Consider the following 13,817-nt stretch of genomic DNA (forward strand, 5'->3'; position numbering starts at 1 on the left):
CGGTAGCTATAATTGCTTTGTAGATGTGGGAAACAGCGGGAGGCAGTGCGCAGGTAAAAAGGTGTCTAATGCTTAAACCAAAACTAAACAAAAAGGGAATTAAGGCTATGCAGAACGAAACTATAAATGAACTGGCTATAAAGTAAACAAAAAGAGAATGCTGGACGACAGCAAAGACTTACTGTGGAGCAAAGCCGATGTACATCCGAACATGACATGACAATCAACAATGGCCCCACAAAGACGGATAAAAAAAACTGAAATAGTCTTGATTTCTAAAGAAAAATATATGCGGGAATTATCGCTCAAAGGAAGACATGAAACTGCGACAGGAAAATACCAAAATAAGAGAAAAAGCCACCAAAATATGAGCGCGAGACAAGAACTAAAGCACTACACAGGAATAAGTCAGGGCGTGATGTGACAGGTGGTGACAGTACACCTACTTTGAGACAAGAGCTATAGTGATGCATGCTTGGATATGGTTTAAAGTCATACCCGACAACGACTTTTTACTCTCAACAGAGTTTCGTTTTTGAATAATTTCTGCTGGTGGTGTGCCTCCGCATTTTTTTCAACGCAAAAAATGTACCTTGGCTCAAAAAAGGTTGAAAAACACTGATTTAGACATGCTCAAATGTCACCTGTTTTTCAGGAAACAGAATTCCAAACTTCCTCATTGGTTGTTGACTCAGGTTGTCAAAGCAAATCTAAAATCTGCAATAGATTGTGTCGGTCAACAGGGTGTCAGGTGGTTGGGTGCTTTCGGCTAAATGACCCCTTACATAACAAGCCTATAATGGCGCTGTGACAGCAACAGTTTAGCAGTGGAGATAAAAGTGCAACCATGTAGGCTGCATGATTGCAAATATTAGGATGTGCTTGCACATTATAAACACACTCGCTCACCCAGGCCTGGTGACCAGACAAGAGCAATGATGGCCAGGGGGTCACATGGTCTGAATGTAGCAAGTCAATTGGTTAAATGCCTGTAGTACGAAACTTCAGCAGTAGCTACACAACCACTAGGAATAGGGCACATAAGATTATGTCATTATTGGTTCAATTGCTTTCATAAACCTTGATCAAACAAAGATGTTTACAATAAATTATTTTTTATCTTAATTATCCAGCGTATATGTGTGATTGTTTATTAGTAGCAATTTGTGTCAGTTGAGTCCAATGAAGACTCCAAGGATTTGAACACAGATCCATTAATTTATAGGCTGCATTCTTAACTTTACTACATATAATGGGGCAAAAAAGTATTTTGGCAGCCACCGATTGTGCTAGTTCTCCCACTTAGCATAGCTCGGTTGGTAGAGTGGCTGGTCTAGCAACTTGAGGGTTGCAGGTTCGATTCCCGCTTGTGCCATCCTAGTTACTGCCGTTGTGTCCTTGGGCAAGACACTTTACCCACCTGCTCCCAGTGCCACCCACACTGGTTTAAATGTAACTTAGATATTGGGTGTCACTATGTAAAGCGCTTTGAGTCACTTGAGAAAAGCGCTATATAAATATAATTCACACATTAAAATGATGACAGAGGTCTGTAATTTTCATCATAGGTACACTTGAACTGTGAGAGACAGAATATGAACAAAAAATCCAGGAATCCACATTGTAGGAATTTTAAAGAATTTATTTGTAAATTATGGTGGAAACCATTCAAAGCTCTCACTGATGGAAGGAGGTCTTGGCTCAAAATCTCACGATACATGGCCCCATTCATTCTTTCCTTAACACGGATCAATCGTCCTGTCCCCTTAGCAGAAAAACAGCCCCAAAGCATGATGTTTCCACCCCCATACTTCACAGTAGGTATGGTGTTCTTGGGATGCAACTCAATATTCTTCTTCCTCCAAACACGATGAGTTGAGTTTGTACCGAAAAGTTCTATTTTGGTTACAGCAGAGGATTGGGAGAATATCATGTGGTCAGACCACATGATATTCTCCCAATCCTCTGCTGTATCATCCATGTATCCATTTTGGTATAAACTCAACTCGCCGTGTTTGGAGGAAGAAGAATACTGAGTTGCATCCCAAGAACAACATACCTACTGTGAAGCATGGGGGTGGAAACATCATGCTTTGGGGCTGTTTTTCTGCTAAGGGGCGACATGGCGTAGTGGGTAGAGCGGCCGTGCCAGAAACCTGAGGGTTGCAGGTTCGCTTCCCACCTATTGACATCCCAAAAATCGCTGCCGTTGTGTCCTTGGGCAGGACACTTCACCCGTTGCCCCCGGTGCCGCTCACACTGGTGAATGAATGATGAATGAATGATTGGTGGGGGTCGGAGGGGCCGTAGGCGCAAACTGGCAGCCACGCTTCCGTCAGTCTACCCCAGGGCAGCTGTGGCTCCAGATGTAGCTTACCACCACCAGGTGTGAATGAATGATGGGTTCCCACTTCTCTGTGAGCACTTTGAGTATCTAACAATAGAAAAGTGCGATATAAATCAAATCCATTATTATTATTATTATTATGCTTTGGGGCTGTTTTTCAATCAATCAATCAATCAATGTTTATTTATATAGCCCCAAATCACAAATGTCTCAAAGGACTGCACAAATCATTACGACTACATCCTCCTCTGAAGAACCCACAAAAGGGCAAGGAAAACTCACACCCAGTGGGCAGGGAGAATTCACATTCAGTGGGACGCCAGTGACAATGCTGACTATGAGAAACCTTGGAGAGGACCTCAGATGTGGGCAACCCCCCCCCCCCTCTAGGGGACCGAAAGCAATGGATGTCGAGCGGGTCTAACATGATACTGTGAAAGTTCAATCCATAGTGGCTCCAACACAGCCGCGAGAGTTCAGTTCAAGCGGATCCAAGACAGCAGCGAGAGTCCCGTCCACAGGAAACCATCTCAAGCGGATCAGCAGCGTAGAGATGTCCCCAACCGATACAGGCGAGCGGTCCATCCTGGGTCCCGACGAGCGGTCCATCCTGGGTCTCGACTCTGGACAGCCAGTAATTCATCCATGGTCATCGGACCGGACCCCGGTTTTTCTGCTAAGGGGACAGGACGATTGATCCGTGTTAAGGAAAGAATGAATGGGGCCATGTATCGTGAGATTTTGAGCCAAAAGCCCCTTCCATCAGTGAGAGCTTTGATTGGTTGACCAAATACTTATTTTCCACCATAATTTAGTAATAAATTCTTTAAAATTCCTACAATGTGAATTTCTGGATTTTTTTTTCACATTCTGTCTCTCACAGTTGAAGTGTACCTATGATGAAAATTACAGACCTCTGTCATCATTTTAAGTGGGAGAACTTGCACAATCGGTGGCTGACTAAATACTTTTTTGCCCCACTGTATACAATCTAAAATCAGACTAGCTGTGACAGATCAGTAATCTGGTTATACTTAACAGTACAGTAGTGTTGTGATACTAAAAAAAATTCAGATTTTTTTTTGCCTATATGTGACATGTATTTGTTTCTCAATTATGGATTTTTAAAATCTTACCCAGGCCTCTTTTAGTATGTGGAAATAACTGATGTATGTACCTATGTATCCTTTAACGACATGAGGCGCTTACCTGGGGGGTATTGGTGGACTCTGCCTTAGTCCAATTTTTAATCCTACTTTATTTTCTCATCTTAAGTGTTTTGGTGTGTTTGACAGACAAGTGACAAAGATGTTTCCCTGTGTGTCAGCTATTCATTGTGACTATCATGAGGCATAGTTGATGTTGATCATGTTAATGTGGGGAAACTGCCTTCCTGGAGACCTGGAGTCTAATAGCTCCTTATCAGATCACCTTTTTTTACCCCAGTTTCATAAGATTCACTGAATTCATCAAGTGTTCCTCAATTCTCAGTAGCTGGAGCGAATGAATTTGCACCAATTTACATTAACCTACTCAGTGGCCTAGTGGTTAAAGCAGGGGTAGGGAACCTATGGCTCTAGAGCCAAATTGTGGCTCTTCTGATGACTGCATCTGGCTCTCGGATAAATCTGAGCTGACACTGCTTAACACGATAAGTAATGAATAATTCCACTTGTAATCAAAGTGTTGAAAATAACCTTCAAAGTATAAAACATGCTCATGCATTTGAATCCATCCATCCTTTTTTCTACCGCATTTGTTCAAGAAGTTGCATTAAGGGTAAGAAGTGATTTATTTATTATTGGTTAGTTTAGGGCTTGCCCTCCAGGGGGTTCTTCAGACCACCAAGCACCGACATGAGAGCCTGTTTCAGGGTTGCAATATTTTTTATTTTTCAGTAAGTCTCTCCGTTGCTTTCCAGCAATTGTCTTTTTCTCTTTCGTTCTCGCTCGCACTCTGGCTCCAGCCCCAACCCTGTCTCTCCTCCTGGCTGCTGCTTATAACAGGGCGACAGGTGATTAGATAACAAGGCCCATCTACGCACCTGTCGCTGATTTCGAGGCCGGTCCTGGCACACCCCGCTTCGCTGCAGGCCCGCAGGCCACGCCCCCTGCACAGTTAACTTCAGAATAACAATGTTATTACAAAGAATAAGAGACTTATTATACTTTAGAAATTGGTCTCACTTAAGAATGCACGCGTTTAGTTGTGTTCAGTGTCAAAAAAAATATTATATGGCTCTTGTGGAAATATATTTTAAAATATTTGGATTCTTGGCTCTTTCAGCCAAAAAGGTTCCCCACCTCTGGGTTAGAGTGTCCGCCCTGAGATCGGTAGGTCGTGAGTTCAAATCCCGGCTGAGTCATACCAAAGACTATAAAAATTGGACTCATTAACCTCCCTGCTTGACACTCAGCATTAAGGGTTGGAATTGGGGGTTAAATCACCATAAATGATTCTCGGGCGTGTCACCGCTCGAAGGCGATGGGTCAAATGCAAAGAATAATTTCCCCACATCTAGTATGTGTGACAATCATTGGTACTTTAATTGTAACCTCCCATAGATTAATGCTATAGGTTTCCCGTTTGCCAGGTCATTTCTGTACATAATGTTGACAGAAGTGAGTCTTTTAAACTTGGAAATTGTCTTAAAAAACATCAGTTGAATCAACTTACTAAAAACACCATGACCTCCAAACATGCCCCCACTCTCTACGGTCTCACTACTTTGTTTGAGTTCTGCCACCAAAAAGTGGGGCGAGTTTTCTGACCTTCTCCACGCCCCGTCCTTTCTCTCCTCCCACTGATCAGCTTCTGTGAGCTGATGTAACAGTGTTAGAGCTGAAGCAGCAGCGTGCCCTCACTGTAACCACTCAGCTGATTACTGCTCTTATGTAAGGAAGGATTGTTGGGTGTAAAATAGGACAGAACATATGAGCCCGATGCAGAAACACAACAGGTCCCTGCACACAATGTAATACAGCAAGTTGCTCCTCTTGTTTAGCTCTTGTAGTCCTCAAGTTGTTCCTGTGTCTTTCTTAATAAGGCAGACAAAATATCTGTTGCATATTGCGAACCACATTGCTGTTACAGGCTATGTGGTCTGGAATCTTAACACAAAAAATGCTGTGTTAATTGTGGCCTGTGCATGTGACCATGTGTGCAGCACGTGCATGTGCATGTTTGGGAGTGTGTCTTCAACAGAAGGTGGAACAGTGGTTTGATATTTGTATAGCATTACGGAGTCATTGGTAGCTGCATGTAAATCCTCAATCCCATTCTCTTTTTTTTATATATATATATATATATATATATATATATATATATATATATATATATATGTTGCTTTTCTGCATCCAAATGATCATTGTTCAATATTCAAGGTGCCATAACTCTGTTAAGTTGCAGGTGCACAGAGCAGATGGCTTGAGGTCTTGTTTTGAACCAGAACGCTTGACAGCATTCTTGATAGGACTGTACAGGGTCTTTTAATTTCATAATTAGGGCAATGTGTTTTAAAAAAAAATACTAACGCATTCCATTTACATGTTGAATACCTTAGTGCGAGTCATACTAACTTTACATCCCCATTACCTACATTTAGGGCTGGGCGATATATCAATATACTCGATATATCGCGGGTTTGTCTCTGTGCCATATAGAAAATGACTATATCGTAATATTCGTTCTCACGCAGTTGCTTTAAGCTGCTGGTGTTACACTACAGCAGGGGTACCCAAACTTTTTGACCCGGGGGCCTCATTGGGTTACATATATATGTATGTATGTATGTATATATATATATATACACATCATCCGAACACAACGAGTTGAGTTTATACCAAAATGGATGATACAGCAGAGGATTGGGAGAATGTCATGTGGTCAGATTAAACCAAAATAATAGAACTTTTTGATTTAAACTCAAGTCGTCGTGTTTGGAAGAAGAATAATACTGAGTTGCATCCCAAGAACACCATACCTACTGTGAAGCATGGGGGTGGAAACATCATGCTTTGGGGCTGTTTTTCTGCTAAGGGGACAGGACGATTAATCCGTGTTAAGTAAAGAATGAATGGGGCCATGTATCGTGAGATTTTGAGCCAAAACCTTCCATCAGTGAGAGCTTTGAATGGTTGACCAAATACTTATTTTCCACCATCATTTACAAATAGATTCTTTAAAGTTCCAACAATGTGAATTCCTGGATTTTTTTTTCACATTCTGTTTCTCACAGTTGAAGTGTACCTATGATGAAAATTACAGACCTCTGTCATCATTTTATGTGGGAGAACTTGCACAATCGGTGGCTGACTAAATACTTTTTTGCCCCACTGTATATATGTTTTTCCCCTTCTTTATTATGCATTTTTGGCAGGTGCATATATATAGATATGTAAAAATATATATATATATATGAATAAAAAATAAACAAAATGGAAAATAAAATTTATTTTTATAAACCTGAGAAGATTCTTAAATGATCAGTAAAAAAAAGATGTGCCTTTTTAAACTTTTTTTTTTAAAATAAAATATCAACAGTCTCGGCAGTCCTGAGTCTTTCCGGCAGACTGTTTCACAGGTGGGGGCCATAGTGGCTTCATGCCGCCTAACATGGTAAATTCATCCTTCAAAGAGGTCCAAGTCATAATCAGAAAGAAATTGTTGCACTGAAAGCCACATTGTTATAATAACTATGTTACTAATGGAATAATTCAGCTGAAAGGAGAGCATGCGTTTCATTTATTGCCTTATTTTACTTATTTCCACAGCGTTCATTCTACCATCGTTTGACGGGGGACAACAAGTCTGAGCAGTTCTTCAAAGTATTTTATGAGCGCATGAAACTTGCCCAGCAGGAGATCAAAGCCACTGTGACGGTCAACACCAGCGACCTGGGCAACAAGAAGAAAGACGAGGAGCCTCCAGACAAAGACGCGCCAGCTCGCAAGAAAGGTGACGGGTCAAAAGTTTAGCTGACAATTTTATGGTGTAAAGTTGGAGCACACACACACTTATTAGAAGAATCAGAACAGCTTTTGTAAAGTCAGCGATCAATTAGTTTAGTTTTTTTATTGGTTTATGGACAGTGTGCACGATACATTATTCCCAAAGAATCGGTGAGTGTACCAGATTTAGAATACATGAACTCTCTTTGACCTGATCCAATTGTTTTGCTCAGCCAGGGACGTGCCCCTGGTGGCCGTGGTTACGGAGGAAGCCAAGGAGCAGCTAGCAGAAGCCTCAGCTGTCACCAAGAAGGCCTTCACCACGTACCGTCGCGAGGCTGAGGCCGAAGAGCACCAAGCAGCTGCTGACGGCTTTTCCATGGCAACCGCTGACAAGGGCCAAGAGGAAGGCGAGATGAGCGTTATCATCACCATCATGCAGCCCATCTTGCGCCTCATGCAGCTGCTGTGTGAGAACCACAATCCAGATCTGCAGGTCAGTCATCGCACGAGAGCAGGGGATTCAAACGTACGGCCCAACAGGCAGATCAGGCCCTCCAACAGGTTTTAACCGGCCTGCAGAGTATAGAATGAGCTGAAATTTTTGAATGAAAGAAACTGTTGTATTGTTCTAAATGTGTCACCGGATGTGTTAAGATAGGAGAAGAAACACTTCCTGTTTGGACATTGCGTACTCCATCCATCCATTTTCTACCGCTTATTCCCTTATGGGGTCGCTGGCGCCTATCTCAGCTACAATCGGGCGGAAGGCGGGGTACACCCTGGACAAGTCGCTACCTCCTCGCAGGGCCAACACAGATAGACAGACAACATTCACATACTAGGGCCAATTTAGTGTTGCCAATCAACCTATCCCCAGGTGCATGTCTTTGGAGGTGGGAGGAAGCCGGAGTACCCGGAGGGAACCCACGCATTCACGGGGAGAACATGCAAACTAAGATCCCGAGCCTGGATTTGAACCCAGAACTGCAGGAACTTCGTATTGTGAGGCAGACGCACTAACCCCTCTTCCACCGTGAAGCCCCACTACGTACTTACACTGCTTATTAGTGATCCATCCATCCATTTTTTTTACCGCTTGTCCCTTTTGGGGTTGCGGAGTAAGCTGAAGCCTATCTGAGCTGCATTCGGGCGGAAGGCGGCGTACACCCTGGACAAGTCGCAACCTCATCGCAGGCTTATTAGTGATAGTATACAAAATGTGGATCGTTACGTTCATGCCTTGATTATCAAAAATGTTGTTGGTAATGTAACCTGTGGCATTTCTATCCAAATGAATTCCACCTAATTGACTGATGAACATGATCACATCATTTATTCAGAAAGTATAAATAACTACAAATAATAATAATAATAATAATAATGGATTATATTTATATCGCGCTTTTCTATTGTTAGATACTCAAAGCGCTCACAGAGTATTCTATCTTCACAAATGAAGATAGAATAGTCTTAACCGCAACATCTAAGCGTAAAAAAAAAACAAGGAACAGGATTTGTACATTTTCAGAATGTGGTTGGTCTATTTTTAAACACAGAAAACAGTCTGAAGTTGTCTTTATTTTTAAAGGGGAACATTGTCACATTTTCTGAAGGGTGAAAAACAATAAAAATCAGTTCCCAGTGACATTTTTATTTTTCGAAGTTTTTCTCAAAATTTTACCAATCACGCAATATCCCGAAAAACGGCTTCAAAGCGCCTGATTTTCACGATCGGTATATCCACCCGTCCATTATCCTGTGACGTCACAGCGTTAAACCACTATAAACAAACATGGCGGATAGCACAGAAAGGTATAGCGATAGTAACTCAAATTCAGACTCGGATTTCAGCGTTGTAACAGATTACGCATGTATTGACACGGATGGTTGGAGTGTGGAGGTAGGTAGCGAAAAACGAAATTGAAGAAGAAAAAGAAGCTATTGAGCCATATCACGACAGACAGCGGCACGGGAGGAAGCGAGGACGAATTCGGGGATCGCCTTCTAACCAACGATTGGTATGTGTTTGTTTGGCATTAAATGTGGGTGGAGGGAAAGGCTGGATGCAAATATAGCTACAAATGAGGCATAATGATGCAATATGTACATACAGCTAGCCTAAATAGCATTTTAGCATGGATTAGCTTGCAGTCATGCCGTGACCAAATATGTCTGATTAGCACACTCCACATAAGTCAATAACATCAACAAAACTCACCTTTGTGCATTCATGCACAATGTTGTAATTTTGGTGGACAAAATGAGGCAGAATAAGAAGTGGCATATATCACGTCTTAGCCAAGACATCCAGGGTTATTTACCTCGCTCGTCTGCGGCAACAGACTGCCGTCGTCCCTGAATAGCTCACGCACTCCGGCAGATTCAGTGGTGGTCTATTTTCCAATATTGCAGATTTCGTTGACTTTATCGTTGGAAATGCATCTGCTTTGAGTGTCGCAGGATATCCACACCTTCTTGCCATCTCTGTCGTCGGTAAATTGTGCAGAATAAGCAAGGGACTTTCGCATCTTTTGGCCACCGGTGCAACTTGAATCCATCTCTGTTAGTGTTGTTACACCCTCCGACAACACACCGACGAGGCATAATGTACATGGTACGGGAAAACAGTCGAAAAAACGGAAAATAACAAAGCTAATTTGACTTGGTGCGTGTAATAAGATTGAGAAAATGGCGGATCGCTTCATGTTGTGACGTCACGGGTGAAAGGTCATCGCTCTGACAGGCTATCAATTGAAAGGCGTTTAAATCGTCAAATTCACCCTTTTAGAGTTCGGAAATCGGTTAAAAAAACAAATGGTATATTTTCTGCAACATCAAGGTATATATTGATGCTTGCATAGGTCTGGTGATAATGTTCCCCTTTAAGGTATCTGGCCATGATTTTACCAGTCTGACCCATTTAGCAATAGATTTTGCTCCATATGACCCTTGAGCTAAAAAGAGTCTGACACTCGTGCACTAGAGGCCCTGGTATAGTGTATGGTGTGTTCTCATTTTAAAACCACACTCGGTTGTGTAGAAAGGAAACTTGAATGAAAATAGGCACAGTTTGCAGAACTTCATGTTGCAGCTGTTTCCATGTCTGGTAGGTCTCAGTCTGGTTTCACTATTAGCCGCGTGTCAGTATTTAGTAATGGCTAGCTCTAGTAGGCCAGACTTCCTTTCATACATTGATTACCGTAATACAGAAGTCCTTTTATTTAGCTATTTATTTGACAGGGACAGTGCAATTAAACATTGCTACCCATAGGTAACCGATGTCAAAGTACATGAGGCTTCCAGCCACAGTCTAATTTGCATCCTTAGGCTTTTAAAGAAAGGTGAAAAACACATATAAAATAATTAAGGTAAGTAAAAAATAAAGCACATTAAAAATAATTGGCACCCTGAACCACAGGAAGAATAGTCGCCACTGCGGTGTAGACTAATAAGGATCCTTAAAGGCCTACTGAAATGAGATTTTCTTATTTAAACGGGGATAGCAGGTCCATTCTATGTGTCATACTTGATCATTCCGCGATATCGCCATATTTTTGCTTAAAGGATTTAGTAGAGAACAACCACGATAAAGTTCACAACTTTTGGTCGCTAATGAAAAATCCTTGCCTGTACCGGAAGTAGCAGACGATGTGCGCGTGACGTCACGGGTTGTGGAGCTCCTCACATCCTCACATTGTTTACAATCATGGCCACCAGCAGCGAGAGCGATTCGGACCGAGAAAGCGACGATTTCCCCATTAATGTGAGCGAGGATGAAAGATTCGTGAATGAGGATAGTGAGAGTGAAGGACTAGAGGAAAAAAAAAGAAAATCCCTTATCTGCTTATTGTGTTACTAGTGTTTTAGTGAGATTATATAGTCTTACTTGAAAGTCGGAGGGGTGTGGCCACCGGTGTGGTGACCGCCAGTGTCTCTGAGGGAAGCCACGTTTCTCGACGAGGCGAGGCGAAGGCCGCCTGTCGGGCCGGGCTGAGATTGTATAGTCTTACTTAAAAGTCGGAGGAGTGTGGCCACGGGTGTGGTGACCGCCAGTGTCTCTGAGGGAAGCCACGTTTCTCGACGAGGCGAGGCGAAGGCAACCTGTCGGGCCGGGCTGAGCTTTTGTTTTCCCCCTCCTCCACGGTGGAAACATCCCACGTTCGGGGGCGGCCGATCGGTGGAGGCAAGAGAGTCCGCAGCTGCCTCTTTGACAGGTGCATGTGGAACGACGCAAGCTCCACTCATGTCTACAGTAAGAGCCGACTTATTACCACAATTTTCTCAACGGAACCTGCCGGTTGACATGTGGTAGAGAACCATGTTCGCTTGGTTCAACTCCTTGCCTGTACCAGAAGTAGCAGACGATGTGCGCGTGACGTCACGGGTTGTGGAGTTCCTCACATCCTCACATTGTTTACAATCATGGCCACCAGCAGCGAGATGGATTTGGACCGAGAAAGCGACGATTTCCCCATTAATGTGAGCGAGGATGAAAGATTCGTGGATGAGGATATTGAGAGTGAAGGACTAGAGAAAAAAAAAAAGAAAATCCCTTATCTGCTTATTGTGTTACTAGTGTTTTAGTGAGATTATATAGTCTTACTTAAAAGTCGGAGGGGTGTGGTGACCGCCAGTGTCTCTGAGGGAAGCCACGTTTCTCGACGAGGCGAGGCGAAGGCATCCTTTCGGGCCGGACTGACATTGTATAGTCTTACTTAAAAGTCGGAGGAGTGTGGCCACGGGTGTGGTGATTGCCAGTGTCTCTGAGGGAAGCCACGTTTCTCGACGAGGCGAGGCGAAGGCAGCCTGTCGGGCCGGGCTGAGCTTTTTTTTCCCTCCTCCTCCACGGTGGAAGCATCCCACGTTCGGGGTCGGCCGGTCGGAGGAGGCAAGAGAGTCCGCAGCTGCCTCTTTGACAGGTGCACGAGGAACGACGCAAGCTCCGCTCATGTCTACGGTAAGAGCCGACTTATTACCACAATTTTCTCAACGAAACCTGCCGGTTGACATGTGGTAGAGAACCATGTTCGCTTGACCGCTCTGTTCCATAGTAAAGCTTCACCTTCAGGAATGTAAACAAGGAAACACCGGCTGTGTTTGTGTTGCTAAAGGCAGCCGCAATACACCGCTCCCCACCTACATCTTTCTTCTTTGACGTCTCCATTATTAATTGAACAAATTGCAAAAGATTTAGCAACACAAATACTGTGTAATTATGCGATTAAAGCAGACGACTTATAGCTGGGATCGGGCTGGAACAAAATGTCTGCTACAATCCGTGACGTCGAGCGCACGCATCATCATACCGAGACGTTTTCAACAGGATACTTCGCGCGAAATTTAAAATTGCAATTTAGTAAACTAAAAAGGCCGTATTGGCTTGTGTTGCAATGTTAATATTTCATCATTGATATATAAACCATCAGACTGCGTGGTCGGTAGTAGTGGCTTTCAGTAGGCCTTTAATTAACTAAACTAAACAAACCCCCGCGACCCCGAATGGGACAAGCGGTAGAAAATGGATGGATGGATGGCTTTATTCGGCCATACTACATCCAGTTGAAGTGCTACACTTCTGATTCTCCTTAAGCCACTTTTCAGTTTCGTTTAGAAAAGTTTGATTTCCGACTGTGACTTTAGCTCCAGTGGCAAAGACTTCCACATATGTGAGGCCTTCACTGAGAACGCAGACTGGCCCACAGTCGTCCGGCACCTTTTCACTCTGCAGCTCGAGTCCACACACCTTCACCACTGGGCCTTTGTACTTTTTTACACATCATATCAGGGGCTAATCCATCGAGACACTTTAAATAGCTTTTAAAAAGGAGAAATGTATAAAATTATCAAAACTCATCATGCTTAATTTTCAAGTATAGTGGCAATTTTGATGCCTAATTGTTTTTTGGCCAAATTGCTTTAGTGTTTGTTTATGTAATGACAACTGAGGCTTCACTACAGATTTGATAGACTGTCTCAAGGCAATGGCACATATGGGATAAAATCCCAGCGTGTATGTAAACTTTTGCAGCTTGGACAGATAAACTGAGTTGGGCTGGTGCAGACCCATGCTGGCTGGTCTAATAAGACCCAGTGTGGGTGCAAGATATGTACCCACACGTGCAACATTTTGGTTATATTGCAGGTGCTATGCCCAAAATAGTCACCTTACCTTCTGTACAAATTAATGAGAAACTTTATGTTCCAAAAAAGAATAATTGGGCAAGAGAGGATTTGACCTGTTATCTTTATCAGTAAGTCAGTGCTTTCTTGGTCTCAGACTATACATTCTGACAGATGTCTATCCATCCATCCATTTTCTACCGCTTGTCCCTTTTGATTTCAATAGAGGTGGCGACTTGTCCAGGGTGTACCCCGCCTTCCGCCCGATTGTAGCTGAGATAGGCGCCAGCACTCCCCGCAACCCTAAAAGGGAATAAGCGGTAGAATATAGATGGATGGATGGATATTTGAGGATGCAGGTGTCTAAATAATCATGTTACATTATGTTGTTTATATTA

At 43.0% G+C, this 13,817-nt stretch overlaps 1 protein-coding gene across 17 annotated transcripts in view; it reads left to right on the forward strand.

Annotated features, from left to right (window-relative positions):
* itpr1b (inositol 1,4,5-trisphosphate receptor, type 1b) overlaps positions 1-13,817 on the forward strand; it is a 299,908-nt gene that overhangs the window by 182,558 nt on the left and 103,533 nt on the right. For all 17 annotated transcript variants that reach the window (XM_061874781.1, XM_061874784.1, XM_061874785.1 and 14 more), the window contains 2 exons: positions 7,120-7,303; positions 7,530-7,792. In XM_061874781.1, coding sequence (XP_061730765.1) covers positions 7,120-7,303; positions 7,530-7,792 — 447 coding nt within the window. The remainder of the gene's footprint in view (positions 1-7,119; positions 7,304-7,529; positions 7,793-13,817) is intronic.

Source organism: Nerophis ophidion, linkage group LG16, assembly GCF_033978795.1.
Source record: "Nerophis ophidion isolate RoL-2023_Sa linkage group LG16, RoL_Noph_v1.0, whole genome shotgun sequence".
NCBI lineage: Eukaryota > Metazoa > Chordata > Actinopteri > Syngnathiformes > Syngnathidae > Nerophis > Nerophis ophidion.